Source organism: Adiantum capillus-veneris, chromosome 3, assembly GCF_014529385.1.
Source record: "Adiantum capillus-veneris isolate H3 chromosome 3, ASM1452938v2, whole genome shotgun sequence".
NCBI classification, from domain to species: Eukaryota; Viridiplantae; Streptophyta; class Polypodiopsida; order Polypodiales; family Pteridaceae; genus Adiantum; species Adiantum capillus-veneris.
Genome location: NC_140933.1, coordinates 97925208 through 97943513, shown reverse-complemented (window position 1 = coordinate 97943513; position 18306 = coordinate 97925208). Strand labels below are relative to the sequence as shown.

General features: G+C 45.0%; 1 protein-coding gene across 3 annotated transcripts in view; it reads left to right on the top strand.

Moving 5' to 3' along the window:
• Positions 1 to 18024, top strand: part of LOC147461365 (putative polygalacturonase) — a 58723-nt gene extending 40699 nt beyond the window's left edge. Inside the window, exons 2-5 of one of the 3 annotated variants that reach the window (XM_086508936.1) lie at positions 3854 to 3974; positions 4101 to 4346; positions 4477 to 4630; positions 17134 to 18024. In XM_086508936.1, the coding sequence (XP_086365062.1) occupies positions 3854 to 3974; positions 4101 to 4346; positions 4477 to 4630; positions 17134 to 17647 (1035 nt within the window). In that variant the 3' untranslated portion in view covers positions 17648 to 18024. Of the gene's footprint in view, positions 1 to 3845; positions 3975 to 4100; positions 4347 to 4476; positions 4631 to 17133 lie in introns of all 3 variants that reach the window. The other 2 variants (XM_086508937.1, XM_086508938.1) reach the window with 2 other exon arrangements.
• Positions 18025 to 18306: the final 282 nt, after the last annotated feature.

Sequence of the window (18306 nt, the reverse complement as noted above, 5' to 3'; positions counted from 1 at the left end):
GAGGCAGCTAGCTCTGCTTGTATAATAGCACGTGGTACTGAAGTCTTGGCCCTAATGAGCCACGAGATCATAGAGACCAGAGGCTTCTCCATGTCCCCCCATCCATCACTCGGCCTATCCTCCCGTGATGGTCCAGTGAAGGTCCCCAAATCTCAGCTCCATAGAGCAATACAGAGGCCACCAAAGTGTCAAAGAGCCAGAGCTTCGTCCGAGGCTCCTGAAAGTGAACCTGTGAACACATCCTTTCCAATTTACCCAATGCTGCATGGGCTCTGGTCAATCTAGTCTCTACTGCCCTCCTCAATGAAAATGCTGGCCCACTAAAAACCACTCCAAGGTAAGTGTAAGCATCTGTATACTCCACCTTCTCCTGTCCGTATGTGAAGGCGGGCGCTGACCTCCTGATCCACTGTGGGGTGGTATTAAATACCATGACCTTGGTTTTAGCAAGGTTGACGGACAAACCACTTTCTTGGGCAAACCTATGCAAAGCATCCCCATGTGACGTTGCATCCCCTCCGGAGAGTCAGAAATCAAAACAATATCATCAGCATATAACAATAGTGGAATCCATGTCCCCGCCAGCTGTGCACCTCTATCACCATCTCTCTCAATGTATTTAGAAACCTCATCTACATACATACCAAATAGAGTAGGAGAGAGCGGGCAGCCCTGCTTCACCCCAATAGTGGAGTAAACCAGTGTGGATAGACCCTATGGGGTGCGTACATGCCCCACTACTAACCTGTATAATGCCATGACCCCCCAAATGAGCTTTGTGGGTACTCCCATCTGTTGTAATCTACGCATCAATCTCGCTCTGGGCACTGTGTCAAATGCTTTACGGAAATCCACAAAGCTGCAATAGCTCCGTCTCCCACGCGATCTGCCTTCCTCAATGATGGCTCTGAGTGTCAAGATATGGTCAAGAGTAGTAAAACCCCTCCTGAAACCTACCTGCCCGTCTACTCAGTTGCTGCTCAAGAATAGATGCGTACAACCGTGCCAATGTGTGTCCAATCATGATAGTGCGATAGTTCCCAGACTCCATAGGGTCTCCCGACTTGAAGATAGGTACAATAGTAGATAGGCTCCAGGTATCATGTAACCCCTTACACATGGCACGGTTAAACATAACTGCTAGAAGCTCTGCTAGTAAGTCTCTGGCATGCATGAAATGCTCAGCTACTAAGCCATCATGATCATATGCTCTCCCAGTCTTCATCCTGTCATCAATGGCCTTCCTCACCATCTCAGCGGTGAAAAAAACACATGTGTGCAGGCATGGATCGGGGGGGTCGGGAAGGGGGGGTTGCTCAGGAATTGTGTACAAAGATGATGCATACTGGCCCTAGGCCTCTGTAGAAGTGATGGCAGGGGGGGGGGGGGGGGAAGTGCTCATGAAAGAGCCTCCACGCCTCACGTGAGTCTTGACTCAAGAATAGCTGGTATAGATCCTGCTCTAGGCGAGCCAAAAATGCCCTCTTCTTCCGCCGCACTAGGCGTCGGAAGTCAATCTGTGACTGCCTATGAGTGATGTTCCCCAAAAGCACCTCCCTCTGAAGTCTAGCTCTAGTGTCCCTGAACGGCATCTCTGCTCAGGCTGGGTATGTGGGTATGCCTCTGCTGCTGCATCACGTAGTGTCTGTGTCAGTATAGTAGTAAGCTCCTCAAGAGGTCGCCCTGGCTCCTCTGTGCACAGGCGTCTGTAGATCCCATCTATGTATACAAAGTCCGTTTCCCGCGTGAAGGTGTAGTGAGTGGGGCTGCTCCCCATAGCCTGTGTGCTACACTAAACTGAAAAGAAATGGTCAGTGATACAAGAGCATGATCCACTGCCACACCAACAGGTCTGGTGACGGGCAGTCCTAGCATTGAAGTCCCCTAGAATGATAATGTCACCATCTCTAGAGAACTCCCATATGTCATCATCCAAAATAGAAAAAGGGGACTGTCCTTCGGGTGATGCATAGACCGACGTACTCGGGGGAAAGTAGCAAATAGCAATGTGTCTGGTGATGGGCAGTCCTAGCATTGAAGTCCCCTAGATGATAACATCACCATCTCTAGAGAACTCCCATATGTCATCATCCAAAATAGAAAAGGGGGACTGTCCTCTGGGTGATGCATAGACCAACGTACTCGGGGGAAAGTAGCAATTAGTAATGTAGAGATATCTGCCTGTCTCTGCTTTCAATCTCACCCACATGTACCTAGCCTGCTCATCCCTGCGGGCTATATGTATCAATGGCTGCAAATCCTCTCTAAATAACACTTCCACTTCCCCCGAGCCCCGTCCTCTGTGCTCTGAGCGTGTCTCTTGTCTGTAAGCTGTCTCCCATCTGTATCCACTGATGTGAGGCATGGATTGCCCAGGGGCCTAGTGTGTCTCAAAGTAAAAGATGATGTCTCTTCCAGTAAAGCTATCCTCAAAAGCACCCACATCAAGACGCATGGATCCATTACAGTTCTAGGCCGCCACTTTGAGTGTGGTCCCATAAGTCTCGCACCTTCATGTGGAGTGTCGATCCAGTATTACTACTCTTCCATCTCAGTAAAAGGCAATCTTGCCTTTTTCCCTTGCCGCTCTAATCTCCGGCATTACTTCCTGCATATGAGTGATCTGCGATAGGGTAAGATCATCCCCGAGAAATATGCCTGTCTCTTTAAGAGTTGGCCTTTTCTTCAAGGACTTCTTCGCTTCCATGGAGGGAAAACGGAGGATGAGTGCCCTTTCTTTTGAGGTTTCCCCACTGCTTCCATTTTTCTTTATGTTGCCCATTCTCCAAGCTCTTGTGTGCGTCGGCTCATGAACCCCCATCAAGGCCATGAGTTCTTTTACCTCTTCGTCCACATTGCCTTTGTCTTTAAGACCGCAAATTCTCACATGTAAAGCGCGCTCACGTCTTCTTTGCTCCTCCTCTAGTGTCTAATTAATGATAGTGGGTGTGGACGTGGACGTTATCTCCTTGCCTTTTCCTTTCTTGGCCACCTCGATCCATTTCTTGGCATCATCCGCCTTCTGTTGAGTATTTGTAAGAACATCCGCCCAAGAAGTCATCATCTCTTTGTGTTGCTCTTCTCCCTCTTTGATGGCCCATACTTGCTCCTTGATAGTGTTGATTTCTTCGATTACTGAAGGTTGCAATTCGCCCTCTTCCAGTGTGTTGTTTGATCGTGCTTCGGCGAGATCTCTCTTGAGTGACGCAATCTCTTCGTCCTGAGTCGTGACTCAGTCTTCCAGTGCGTTTATCTTGCTTTCTTGGATCAGGACGCGTCCTTCTAGCATTTTTATTGTGCCCAATAGATTGCGGTTCATCTTGGTAATAGTCTCCGTCATTTCCTCTTTGCACTTTTGAATGGCATCCTCTAGGGGGTCGGCTTTATCACTCAGCTTTCTCATGCTTAATCACTGTCCGGAAAAGAGCCACTAAGCGCACATATACATCCACACTATGCATACATTGTCTCCCGCATCAAGCATACATCCGCATCAAGCATTCCACGGCGGGTAAAGGTACAACCACAGCCCACTGCGGGCGTCAGCCTTAAAGCCAAAATAATGGAGGGGCCTTGCGCCCAATGTCCTGAACCCAAACCTGTCTAACGCTGTCCTGCATACACCACAAATCCGAACCTGTCCAAGCTGTCCCACACAACCAAAGCAGCCCTGGGTCTGCTCCTGTTCTAGCACCTGTAGGAGAATCGGCCTTTCTGATTTTTGTGATTTTTCTTTTTGCTTTTTGGTGGGCAGTGCTTTCCGCAAGGAAAATTAAAGCAAAGCGAAGAGAGAGAGAGAGAGAGAGAGAGAGAGAGATATTGAGATTGAGATTTTGAGAGAAAAGTGTACTAGGAAGAATCTTACTGGCCACTCATGCCTCCTTTGCCATCGTATGGACGAGGTAGAGAGTATCCAGGCCCACGGTATGGAAGTTTACTTCATGGCCAGCATTTGGAAGACGTTGTTATCACAGGTAGGATACTTCTGTTTTCTTCTGGATATATTGGTGTCTTAGCTGCTTTATTTGCTGAATAGTGTTAGAATTTGCATATGAGTTTTGGGCTGGCAAACTCTTCTAGTTGATTATTTGGACATGCAGGACACAATGGCACCATTGATGGGCAAGGCAAAGTCTGGTGGCAGAAGCAGAAGTCAGGAAAACTTAAATACACAAGAGGTCGCTTGATCCAGTTCATGTGGTCTAAGCACCTTAGAATTACGAACATTACTTTGAGGAATTCTCCTTTCTGGACGCTCCACCCATATGATTGTGATGATGTAGTTATCCAAGGAATAACAATTGTAAACCCTGTTGATTCTCCCAATACAGATGGGATTGATCCAGGTAGGAGACTCTCAAGAAGCTTAATGCAGTTTATTCATTCATCCACCTCCATTGCAATTCTTTAATGGAACAGGGGTTCTCATTCTGTCAGTTTTTTGGAAACAAATTTATTTGACTTTTTGTTTTTCAGATTCTTGTAGGGATGTGCTAATAGAGAACTGCTACATTAGTGTTGGAGATGATTGCATTGCGATTAAGAGTGGGTGGGATCAGTATGGCATCGAGTATGGGCGGGCATCAAGCAACATATTCATAAGAAACATAACAGCTCACTCACCTGTCAGGTTTGCACAGATTCTTCTGTTCTTACCCTTTCTGGGGAACACTGTTTTCTTGTCTAATTTTGATTATCTTCCGCAGTGTCTTCACTTGTCAGTACTCAGTGCACTTATTGTGAAGCATCCTTATGTGCCATGATTATAGACTTCATGCTAGGACCTTTTAATCAAAGCCTAGGAGCCTGTAAGTTTCTGAAGATTTGAATGCTGGAGTGTGTGTTTCAATGAACTTGTGCAGTTTATAGACACTTCGGAATCTGATGCCTAAGTCCGAGCAGGCCGGCCCATAAACCATGGCGTGATTCAAGGGATTGTACTGACGATGCCGATGTGGCATGATTGAGTAGCAGATTCTACGGATGCTGCTGATGTGGCATATTTTGACGTTGGATTGCTTTTTGGGTGCCAGTTATGGATAGCAGATCACTTTTAGTGCTTTTTAGCACTCTTATAAAGATAACTGATTAAGTGGGTTGCTTTTGGGGTCACATGCCTACAAGTATGAGGCCAGAGTGCCATTAGCACTAAGATATGTGAGTGGGTTCATACTTGCATTTGTAACTGACAACTTGTTTTCACAATATAAACACCTTGCGGTTGGTTTCCTTCCAAGTATCAACCATGGCTTGCATAACAACTGATGGTGAAGTACTAGATCTAGTAAATAATACGCCAGTTACGGAGATAGGTAGGAGTGGCCAATGCAAATGCAGTAGTCGAGGAAGCCGAAATGGAAGGACAAGACGCGTTCTTGATATCGATAAGCCCATTGGTCACCATAAGAATAAAGATGATCTTCATCTTACAAATCGTAAAGTTGGAGCTATCCAGCTTCTCCGATGGGTGAAACATTGGCATCCCGTTGCTGAATGCTGACATAACTGCAAGGAAAAGTAAGTGCACCAAAAAATCTCGAAGTCTTGCGAAGTAGAAGCACATGTTCGAAGTATATCTGAAAGCCGTGCCCGAAAATCAGTGAAGTCGATACAAGGATAGAGAAGTGATTGGAATTGAGTCACAAGGTCCAGGAAATCTCTGAGAGAGCAAGGGTATCCGTCCAATGTCCACACAATGGGGGCTAGTAGCACAAGTCGAAACAGATGATAAAGCAATTCCGAAAACCAAACTGATGAGTAAGGAGAGAGAATACCCGGTTGAAAAATGCAAATTCAAAGGGATCTGAAGATGATGACGAGGTCGCACGGATGGAGCAACCGCAAAGGAACTCACTAAAGCTGAGCGAAGGGAGAGCCTGCGCTGGAGGCTGCAAGGGATTGATGCTGAAGTTCAGAGAACCGACACGGGAGGGGGACAAACGGGTAGCATGGGGTGGAGGGAGTGTCTAGCCAGTAGGAAGCACTACAGAAAACCAGCAATCAGTGTGGAAGAGAAAAAATATTGTAACCAGCGTTTGTGAAAAAAATGCGAATTGGCCAGTTTTTTAAAAAGAAACGCTAAGAAGGAAGCGAGCAGGGGGTACTGGTCGGAGATAATTCGGAAAAAATTGGGAATCAAGTGAGGTCTCTTTCGAAGGGGAATGGAAGCTGTCGGACAATGCAGCAGGCAGAGAGCAACAGAGGACGAGCAGGTGCGGGCGAGGCGACGGGCAAATGAGCGCGATGCGCGCAGAGATTGAGGGCAACAGGCAGAGGAGTAGGAGACGTGGAGGTAATTTTTTTTATATTGCATGGCTTGCTATTTGCATCAGCTGAAGCCTGAACAGGGCCTGCTCGAGTGGTTAGAGGAGCAAATTGAATACTCGTCGCTCTAGTGGTGTGGGTTCGAGCCCTGCCCTCCCTTTTGAAATTGTACAAATCCCTACCTAAGGGGCAAGAAAGAGATTTCTGAGGTATCTCAGCATGAATCGGATATATTGTAAGAGCTACCAGTATGTACATGGTGAAACACAGAATTTCTTTTAAGCAAACGTTGAGCGTAGATTAATAAAACGCTGGTGAGGAAAAGTGCTGATGCAAGGCAATCGAGGAGAGGGAGAAGCACGCGAGAGAAGCGATTGGCACAAGTGATGGCAGATCTGCAGGAGTGAGCCTAGCGCTTTAATACCAACAGAGTGTGTAGTGGAAGAGAAACACGAACATGGGAACATGTGAGAACCCGAGAGAGAGAGAGAGAGAGAGAGAGAGAGAGAGAGGTGAAGCTGGGATAACTCCAGAGGCAAAATGATACAAGATGATTAGTAAATGGACTAGGGCTGTATTGAAATAGTGAGCCAACTTTGGGTCAAGCGAAACCTCTAAAAATAACCAACACAGAATTCCACACTTTTGGAAAAAAAAATAAAAATGGGCAAAATGTCTGGTGCAAACCCTATATGTGCCTAAAATCCAAATTTGAAGGGTGAAAGGGTGGCCAACCCACAACCAAGGACCTCAGTGCATGTGAGAAAAGCTGTAAGCAGGAGTGAAAGCATCTAGAAGGTGAGCGTAAAGCTCTGACACTTGAGCAACTGATTTTTCTTGTGTGGTCAAACAAGAGTCTAGGCTCCAACCAGTTGACCCGCCTCGAGTGGATGGACTTTATGTATTCATGTTTATGTGAATGCATCCATAAGTTTTGCATCTAAGGCATTTGCATCAGTGTAACAGGGAACGGGCGGAACACAGCTTAAACGTTCCGAAATGACATTCCGGACGAGTGTTGTTCCCGAAACGGAGTCGGGAAAGGAACACCGTTCCGGAACAGGGTGTAACCGGAACGGTGTTCCGGAACCGGGGGGGGGGGAACCAGGGCGGCACGTGAAGCGGAATGGCGGAACGCGGGGCGAAATGGGCAAAAGTAGGCATTTGGGGACAGATTTGGGGTTGTTTGAGGGACATATTTGGGGCAGTTTGAGGGCAGGTTTCGGGGCAGATTTGGGAGCAGTTTTGGGGTTGTTTAGGAGTTGATTTGGGACTAAGCTGAATGGAGGTAATTCAAGCCTTACCTTAGTCGACCGTTCCGGCCCCGTTCCCGTTCCAACTCCCCTCCTCCTCCCCGTTCCCATCCCGTTCCGGACCCTCCCGTTCCTGTTCCCCGTTCCCGTTCCGGGTAACTATGATTTGCATGACATGGCAAGGTATTGTGTTGCATTTGTGAAGCATACTAAATGGAACTTTAGCTCTAGTGAATCAAGAGTTGTTGCTTGGATGTATAGTAAAATTAGTTCATAGAGAGTAGCGCATGGATGAAATGACTAGACAAATCATCATTTCGGAATATTAAGAATTCCGAAAAGGATGAGATGACTAGAAAGGATGAAATTGTGGAACTGGATTTTGTGTGGATGAATGTACGATCTAGCAGAAATAGTCATTTGCATGTATGCATGAAGTCGATGTCTATTCAAGAATCAAATTTCTTTTTGCAAGTATAATTGGGAACAATTAACTTTTTTTTTTTTTTGGGGGGGGGGGGGGGGGGTTATGGTACAACTTGGAGGTGTGGCATTTGATCCGATTCGTAGAGAAGCTAGAGCCTAGCTGGAGTGTGACCTGATAGCCAAATTTGAGTCTAGTAACATGGAAATTGTGATGATCATCTGGTGCAATTGGCGACGCGTTTTCCCGATGCTGACAGGGCATCCGTACGGATGGATGATGATGTGGTAGTGTAGACTCTCGACCTTTTGGGCGCCAATAATAAAGCATTTGAATTTTTGGAGTGCCAGCTTTTGATAATAGTTGATTCTAGGCCTTTTTTCTTGAAAAAGAAGAGGCCAAGTTCGTATAAAAGAGAAGCCTTGTGCGAGTTCTAGGCATCAAGGTGGAGCGAAATTCGCACCGACAGTTGCACTTGTGAAGATCAATAATAAAGAAATACCGCAAGGGGTGCCTAGTGAGGGACCAATGCATCTGGAAGTGGAACTCTGCCACATCTCAACAGTGAAGTGTTTTTTTTTTTCAGTTCAAGTGTCTCAAGGATTAAAGTTTGTTCCAGTTGTTAGTTTTGAATAGCGCATGGTGCCCTTCTAATCAGAGAAGAGTAAGTGTAAAAGTCTTATTGCTACGCACACTCATATACAAGGCTTTGAGCTCTGAGAAATATCGAGAGAGGAGGGGCTGGATCTAGCCTAGCTAGGGTGTCTGCTATTGATATTGATATTGTAATATGCGGAATAGTACTTTCATCAGACTCACCCAAGGGGTTACAAATCCATCCGAATGCAATCTGCATTACAAGCCTTTTGCACAAACAATTTCCAAAAACAAGGGCTCTGGGTTTCAGCATCTCAGCTGTGTCGTAAGTTGTAACAAGGTTTGCATATCACCTTACTTTAGTGGGGAGCCAGTGGGGTTTGCTACCAAGCATTAGGAAGAGGATGGAGTCTAGGAGGGCCTCTTTATTTGCCCTGAGATTGAGGAGGTGACTAACATTTTGACAAATAGATGTATGCCATGTGTGCAAGAATGGTGGGTATGTAAGAGAGGTGTAAGATTGGTCAAAGGATGCACTTTTCCCCCCAAAAAGGGGGTGGACAACTTTGTGATTTTCGGCCTTCCATAACTCCTACATATGATCTCCGATTTGAGCAGAGGTTAAAGATCTATAATCTACATGCCGAGCTCTTTCCGTAGACATGTTACATGACATGGTTTTGCTTGCTAGATTTTAATTTCATTTTGGGGGGAAATTTTGAATTGAAATAAACTAGCCGTTTAGCCTGTTTGAATTCAAAAGCTATCCTTTGATTTCTTTCTTAAGACTAGAGGTTTGACTTCGATAAAGTGGCAAATAAAGAGGCCCTCCTAGACTCCATTCTCTTCCTAATGTATGTAGATCTAGGGATTATCATCAATCGGCCACAATTTCTTTGGCAAGAGATGTGCAAGAATGTGCGTAAGATATTACCTATATCAAAACTCCAACCTTGCCTTGGGAGACTAAGACGACCTCCTCCTTAATGAGGAAAGAGCTGAGATCATCAAATTCCATCTTTAGCTACGTGATAAGCGTGCCACCATCTCCTATTCTAGAAGCAACTTTGTAAGTACCAAGACAGCTAACTGAGTACTTTTTGGAGCCAAGAGTTGATCATGGATGACCTGTACTTGTTCAAGAAGGGTGACCGCTCATATCATAGAGTCTCGATCAAACATATCTCCAAACGTTGACCACATTTTGCTGGTAGTTTGCAAAGACTGGTCTTCTCATTATTTGTGTCGCAATCAACACATGATTGAATAAACTCGTCATCTTGAAGTCGAGTCTACCTATTGATGCTAGACCTCACAGAGCTTGTCTTTACGCCCTTGATGATGTCCCACAAGCTTTTTCATAGGAGCACGATCAATTTTTGATGTCTCCAGTGAGCTTGTGGTTGGCATTCGAACACGGGAGAGCCATCTCAAGGACCTAGTTTTCGCTACCTAGAGGATTCTCTTAGGAATCGTAGATAGATAGTTGAACAACCCAACTGCACACGTAGTGTTAATAAGATGTTGCATAAATAAACAAACTGAGCGTAGCTGGCTGGAAGATCGCAAAGCACCAGTTCCCTTTTGCTCTTGTGATAACAGAGCCGCCTGTTATGATATCATATCGAAGTTCCCGTTGCGGAAGCATAGAGATAGAGGGAGAATACTAGAGAGAGATAAAGAGAGTCAAACCAACCAAGTAGGCAATGCATTATTACAATGGGGACAAAGAGTACTTATATACCCCTCCAGGGTCTTATATATCTCTCACATAAATTGCACAACCCAGACTCATGTCAAATAAGTAAAATAAATACCCAATAGTGATGAACTAAATAAATAGGATCGCATTGGACATAGACTTGAGATGCATAACTTTGACACCTTCCTAGTCAACATGCGATATGTGAAACTCCACCAATGGAAAATACTCGTCCCTATGAGGCTTTGGATCAGGTCTAACACCATTGAGTTGGTAATCTCTGATTGGCCACTGCCCACTGCCCACACAATGAGTGGATGAAACGACGACGAGAGCTGGAGTGTCGTACCCAAATTCTTGCACATTGCTTTCCAAAACAAATTCATAATCTACGGTCTTTGTCTGACAGAGTAGGCTTAAGCATCCCACGTATTCGAAAGATAGGTCAAATGAACAGCTTAGCCAAATGATCGGCCTTCATTGCCATCTTCACTAGTACAAAGTGAGCCTGCTTAATGAGCTGGTCAAGATACCAGCATGTCCGCCTCAAGGCTTCAAGAGATCGAAGATCAAAATTCATAGCAAAACTCTCTCATGGTTGATCTAGAATTGGTAAAGGCTCTAGGGTCCTTTCGCTTTGTGTGTGTCGTACTTCACTTTTTGACATACCATCTAAGTATGCACAAAATCAATCACTTCCTTCTTGAGGTGAGGCCAAAGGTGGTGGCTCCAGTATCTCCCAGGAGTAGATTAGGGAGTGAGGGTTGCTTTATGTGGCTATGCTCGGGCCCCGACCGTACTTAAGGTAGACGTACTTTCTTGGCGGTGCATCCACAATGTTGTCCACCCTATAGGTTGGCATGAGGCGGGCCCCTGTTCCTAGGGTTTCTCGAGGTGAGAGTCTCCAATGTTTTGCATATTCCATATTAAATGTGTGCAGTATGTCACTTTCTTGTGACTTTGAACATTTATTAGGGCCTCTCTCATATTTGTGGGTCGTGGTGTTTTAAAGCTGTAGGTAGGGCATAGTTTGGGTTTCCCTATATAGGGAGACCCTCCCCCCATTTATGAGCATATATTAGTGTATAGCAGAGCTTGCCAACGTTTTGAGTCACACCCTCTCTTAGTGTTTTCTCTGTCTAGCTGTTGCGTGTGTCAGACCTCCTCTCTCTAGCGTTTTCTCTCACCATTGTTTCTCTCGTGTTTTGCCAGCGATCTCCTTTGTCTCTCTAGCGCTTCCTCTATCCTCTGTGTTGGTAACCTTTGTTGTAGGTTTTACTGCAGGTTTGCTATCCGTGCCCACTCGATTGGCGGTACATGAGTGGAGGACGTTTTTCAAGGAGATCTATCACGATAGATCCGAGATCCATTGGCTGATTCGTCCCGAGAGGAAGTTTTCTCGTGGTTGTAGACGAGGTCGTCACCCGATTCACCCTTTTTTGCTTCATCTTTGACATGGTATTAGAGCCACGGCGTGCTCTCAAGTCGGATTGGTGATCTGTGCGACTTTTTGGTGCTAAAATTTCGTTATGAAAAGAGACAGTTCGTTGTTTTGCTGTTGTGTTTTACTCATTTGGGGCTGCTTTTAGTAGGTTTTCCTTCATCCACCTCGATCTAGCCTTATCACATGCCTAAGTTCTCCCATACAATGGGGAGGGATGCTGATTCTGATTTAACTCGGTCCATGATAAAGAACTACAACAATAGGAAGCTCATGATGGAGCCTTTGTCAATGAGGAGTGGGGAGATTGGTCCGAGTTCTACTCCGGCGGGTGATCAACCAATCAAAATACCTACCCTTCCTACCTTTTCCTCGGATCGCTCATTGAATGGCGAGAATTATGCCATTGGAAAGTGACCAGGCTGTGGTCTTCGACTCTTGCGAACTTGGAGGTTTTGTCAACAGTAACTTTCAAAGGCGAAAGGATTCCGTAGGAATGAAGCTATAAGAGCATGTCATTGCTCAAATCCAATCATTTATTATCCTCAGTAGTACACCATTGGTCATTGGTCACATGCGATTTATGATGTACTCTTGGGGTCGACTTTCATCTTTATATGATCGAGTTTATCCGATGAAGCAGATTGCTCTGGAGGTGCAATTGAGGACCGTGGATACCAAGCAATCATCCATGAGGGATCACATCAACAAGATGCAGGACCGCCAACATGAGATACTTCGTATGGGAAAGCTGATCAGTTCAAAGGACATAACCATCCAACTTTTGGCCCTGTCACTTCCTCAATATTCCAATTTCTATTCTTCATTTATTGCGAGTGGCAGGTTGAAGACTATTTCTTGGGACGAGATTGTTCCAATGTGTTGGACCAAGAGGAGCGGTTCAATGCGGGGAAGAAGTCAAGCTCCAAAGCCTTGGCCGGTTCTCCCAACAACAACAACAACAACAAGAAGCAGAAGCGTAAGATGAAAAGCAACACCAATTCAAAGAAGAGCACTGCTGAAAAGGATGCTTTGAATGCAGATCGGCAATGCAATTGTCACGTGACACATCCAACCCTATGTGTCCGTGGACAAGCTACAACATGACCAGGGTTCAATTCAGTGAAGTCAGTCTAGAATAGAAAGTGATCCGGCACTTTTGTGAGTCTGTTAGCAGACCGTGCATGTCCAGTCACTTAGTGTAGATGCATATCCTCTGGTTGCACACAGCATGATCATAAGCATTCCCATCAGAATCCTTCAGGGGAATTTTCCAGTGCATTTAGCCTATTTTACCTATTTTTGACATTTTTCACTTATTATGTTTAAGTGACTTTTGTTGGAAAGTAGGTAGGGCAATTTTGCTAAGATAATATATAAGCAAACCAAAGTTAGCACTTTCTGGCAGAAGAGGCAACAGGAGCCAAGCTCAGCAGGCAACTTCTCAACAAGACCCCTTGGCGGTTTTCCCCTCCAAGCAAGAAGAAGCAACATCCCCTAGCGTTTTTGAAGATCCCTTACACTAGCGTTTTTGGAAAGCTGCATCAGCCTGGCATTTTTGCCTCCGCATCATCGCCACAGAGATCCCATCAGCTAGCGTTTTCACATCCAGATACCATCGCCAGAACCCCCATCAGATAGCGTTTTGCATCTTCTAGCGTTTGCAGATTCCAGCCTTTACAAGCATTCAGCCCTGGTGATTTTCAGCAGTAGAAGACCATCAAGATTCAGCCCTAAAGAAGTAGCAGATTCAGACCGGAAAGACCATCAGTTTTTAGCCTAAAGAGACCTCAGTTTTTCAGCGACAAAGACCCATAGAAAACAGCCCCCAAATCAGCATTTTTGGACTAGTCGCAGATTTCAGTCCATAGCGTTTTTGGACAGCAGTAGAAAGATTGCAAATTTCAGCCCTTAGGTCGACTTCGTCATCACCGTCATCATCGTCGACATTCATGCATCACCATTGTACCATATTGTGCAATCATAAGTAGACCACTCTCGCCGACGAGATTGGGGCCTTCGGAGGAGGGTTTTTCAACGTCTCTGGTGTCGTATCTCTTTTCTCTCTCTATCTCTCAGTCTCATACACTTGCACACACAATGTCCATTCACTTTGTTTGTGATCATAGCATTCTCTCATTAAGAACGGAAGGCTCTCCCTTCCATAAGAACAAAAGGAATCTTGAGCACAGTTCGGAGCACTCATCTTGAGCAAAGCGAAAACATTCATTCCGCTGCACCTTACAGCAATCATCGAGGGGAAAAGGCCATTATTGGCGAGAGTGTCCAAAGCAAGTTGGCGATGCTTTGACTTCTTTGCGGCAGTACAATCACGAGCCTTTTGCTCATTTGGAGATTCTACCCTTAGAGGACTCTCAAGGGATATCAGAGGTTGAGACAACTCTTGTGGTTCAAGACGGTCATGATTGGATTTGTGATAGTGGTGCTTCACGGCACATGAAACCTTCAAAGGATCTTTTGTCCAATAGGCGGCGACACCATGGTACTATTTTCATTGGCGACAAATCTGAAATTCCTATTCACAATGAGGGTTCCACGGAGTAGATCCGAGATGGCAGAGGGGCTATCTTTATGCTTTGAAGTTGGGTTTTCATCTTATGTCTATGCACAAGGTGTGCAAGCTAGGAGGCATGGAGGTGATTTTCACAGAGGATGTGGTGTTCGTTTGGGATTGAGACTCTGGCCGCAAGAAGGTCAGAGGGGGCATGGTAGAGAATGGTCTCCACAGGCTCCATGCTCTTTCTTTAGTGATTTGATACTCCCTCAGGTAATCTATGGCATTACATGTTTGGCCATTTGAACATTGATGCTCTTTGTCGTGCTTTTTGCAAACAGATGATTGAAGGCTTACTAGATGCTAGGGGTAAGCAAGGGAAACGCATTACTTGCATTTGTGGGAATCAACAATAGAGAGGCTATTCAGAAGAACTCTACAGGCCGAGCTACTGCGGTTTTGGAGTTGGTTCACACCGACCTTTGTGCACCTATGCAGACTCCGTTTTTGGGTAGAGTTCTTTGCTTCATGTTGTTGGTGCATGATTTCAACTGCCTTACTTGGGTATATTCTCTACAACACAAGGTAGAGGCATTTGATCCTTTCAAGGATTGGCGTTCTCTTGTAGAGAAGGAGAACAATGAAGTGCTGAAGACAATTCGATCAGACAAAGGTGGGACGTTTACTTTTAAAGTTTCATTCAATTTTGTGCGGACCATGGCATCAAGCGGGAGCTTGCAAATACCGGATCGTCCTCGAAGAATGGAGTTGTGGAGTGGAAAAATAGGACAATGGTTGAGATGGGGTGGACTATGCTTGAGCATCGAGATTTGCCGAAGTCTTCATGGGTGGAGATAGTTGGGACGATAGTTCACACTATAAACCGATCTCTGACCACTTCAATTCCAGGGAAGGATCCGTTTGAGGCTTACTTTGGTAGAAAGCAGAACGTCTCTCATTTGGGAGCGATGCATACGTCCATGTACCAAAGAAGCAAAGGGGGAAGTTTGACCCCCAAGTCTAACAGAATGTTCTTTGTCAGCTACAATAGTCTTTCCGAGGGATATCGACTCTATGATCTACTGAAGAAGGATGTTGAACTAAGTTGCAATGTGGTCTTCGACGAGCATATTCCTTTAAGAAGGCTTCCGCTCCCAAGTCTTCCATGACAACCCTAGATTTGTCGATACTTGGAGATGCGATGATGATGTTCCTATGAACCCTCTTCTCTAGATTTGTCCTTCAGGCTCCAAAGGAGAATGCACCCATTTCAAATGATGCAGATGATAAAGACCAAGTACAAGTCTGTTGGTTCTTTGGATGAGCACAAGGCACGACCTTGTTGCCAAGGGCTTCTCTCAAATTCATGGTGTGGACTACAACGAGAGACCTTTGCACGGCGACCCTTCGGACAGTTTGTGCCCTTGCTGCCTTTGTCAGGTGGCCCGCTTATGAGGTGGTTGTCGTCGCGGCTTTTCTCAACGGTGGCTTAGAGGAGTTGTATGTGGAGGAACCTCAAGGGTTCTTGGATCCAGATTTCAATGACATGGTTTGCTAGTTGTAGAAGGCTCTCCATGGCCTGAAACAAATCTCTCGAGCATGGTACCAGAAGATAGACTCATTTTTTCTAAGGCGCTCCTTTCGTCGTTCTTCTGCAGACCAAGATTTGTATATTTTCAATGAGGCAGGATTGGTGAATCTTAACTGGAGGTAACAACTCCAAGGTTCTTTGAGAATGGATGACTCAAATTGGGAGGGAAACCCAAATGGACGACGATCAAGAGTCTACACCTTTTCTTTTGTCTTAGGAGTAGTAAGAAACAGCCTACGTTTGCCTTATCATCCACAAAGATAGAGTATAGGGCTGTTTGCATTGCTATATGTGAGTCTGTGTGGTTATGGAGGCTACTTTCAAAGATTGGTTTGCGTCAACAGACCACCTCGATCTACTCTGACAACCAAATTGTATACCCATTGCGAGGAACCCAATTCTTCATGCGTGGACCAAGCATATAGAGATACAGGACCATTATGTTTGTGAGAAGATCAAAGATGACTCTATTTGACTGGAGTATTCTAATGTCTGACAACCTTGTTGCTATCTTCATCAAACCTCTACCACAGGCGACATTATCCTCTCATGCTAGCTCCCTTTGGATTGGTTTTCCGTCCAGGAGCTGAGAAGGGGTGTTAAGTGTTTTAGATTCTTGTCTAGTGGTGGCTCCAATATCTCCCAGGATCAGATCAGAGAGTGAGGGTTGTCTTGTGGTTGTGCCTGACCGTACCTGAGGTAGAGGTACTTGTCGGCGGTGCGTTCCACGATGTTGCCCACCGGATGGGTTGGAAGGAGGCGGGACCCGTGTTCCTAGGGTTTCCTTGGGGTCGGAATCTCCAAGTGCATCTAGGTGTGGAACTCCGCCGTGCCATGTTGACTCTCTCTCTCTCTCTCTCTCTCTCTCTCTCTCTCTCTCTCTCTCTCTTCTCTTCTCTTCTCTTCTCTTCAAGTTTGCTCAGCTATTTGTAGTTTCTCACGTTTGTTGACCAAACGCATTTTCATACGACACTATAAGTGGCATAAGTAATCTAGCCTAGAGCAGAGTGATGGGAAGGCTAAGAAGATAGTATGCTTGCCTAACTTGCCACCTTAGCCAAAATAATTTTCCAAGTGACACAATGATATGTAATGTAGATGATTATATGTTGTTGTGAGTTCAAGAAGAGTCAAAACAGAAACACACATGATATATGCCTTAGCACATTAGTTCTAAGCAGTGATATCCCCAGAAACGGCTGCTACTAGTAACTGGTAGAGAAGTTACAAGTCGTGCCAATTTTCAATAATGTTCGCATTGAACTAGAGTTTGTTTTGATTGGTATTGAGAAATGATGTCCAATGGGGTCCTTACTATTTATTACCCCTTTTTTTCATGCTTTCAGTGCAGGAGTCTCCATTGGAAGTGAAATGTCTGGGGGTGTCAGCAACGTGACCGTGGAAAATTTATATGTGTGGCATTCGAAGCGTGGTGTGAGGATCAAGACAGCGGAAGGTAGAGGTGGTTATGTTTCCAATATAATTTTCAGAAATGTAATGCTGGATGTAGTAAGGGTGGGGATTGTAATCAAAACTGATTACAACGAGCATCCTGACAAACGATATGATCCAAAGGCTTTGCCTCGTGTGCATGATATCTCATTTGTGGGTGTACATGGAACGGGTATAAGAATTCCGGTACGCATTTATGGGAGTGCAAAAGTGCCTGTGATTGGACTTGAGTTTAAAGATCTTGTTGTGGGAGTAACGAACAAGAAAAAGCACATTTTCCAATGTCACTATGTGCATGGGAAGGTGATCGGAAAGACCTACCCACGTCCTTGTGATTCTCTTGATGTTTATGATGAAAATGGCACCCTGATCCGTGGTGCTAGTTCTGCAAACATAACACAAAACTAGCTTATACTTGTACAAAATCAAAGAGCTTCCCCCTCATCTCCTTTTTCTTCAAGCACAAGCACAACAGGTTTACTGTGAATGTTCCACCAAAGCTTCTCTCTCTCTCTCTCTCTCTCTCTCTCTGCATAGAGCACAGCCACCACATATACTTTAGATTTGTCTCAGGCTGATTTCGGCCTCTAGATGATTCTGATACACACATCTACCATTTTGTAACTTTCTTTGAGGTACCTACCCACCTTTTTTTATATGTACTCCTCAAGCTCTTGATACCCACCTTTTACAAGTCTAGTAGTGTTTTAGTTTATTCAAACCTTGTATCAGATTCTCCATGATGTAACTCTTTGGTTTCATAGGTCATTTTGGCCTTTAGAAGACATTTCATTTCAATGTTTTAATTAATATAACATCTCATTTCATTTCACTCGCCTCATGTGCGGCCGTGGGTGCACACACACACAATCCCCACATGTTCCATAATCGACTAGTGAAGGGAGTCGAGTTGACCACATCACAAGAACTTGGGTAAGTGCGTATAGTATGTGGAATCTCCTCAACAACGCCTGTTCAAAAGAAATTAAAATATCTCGACTTATGCTAGGAACTAGGACTGTTGATGAGCAATGGGCCACATAGATTTTGACTAATCATGTATAGAA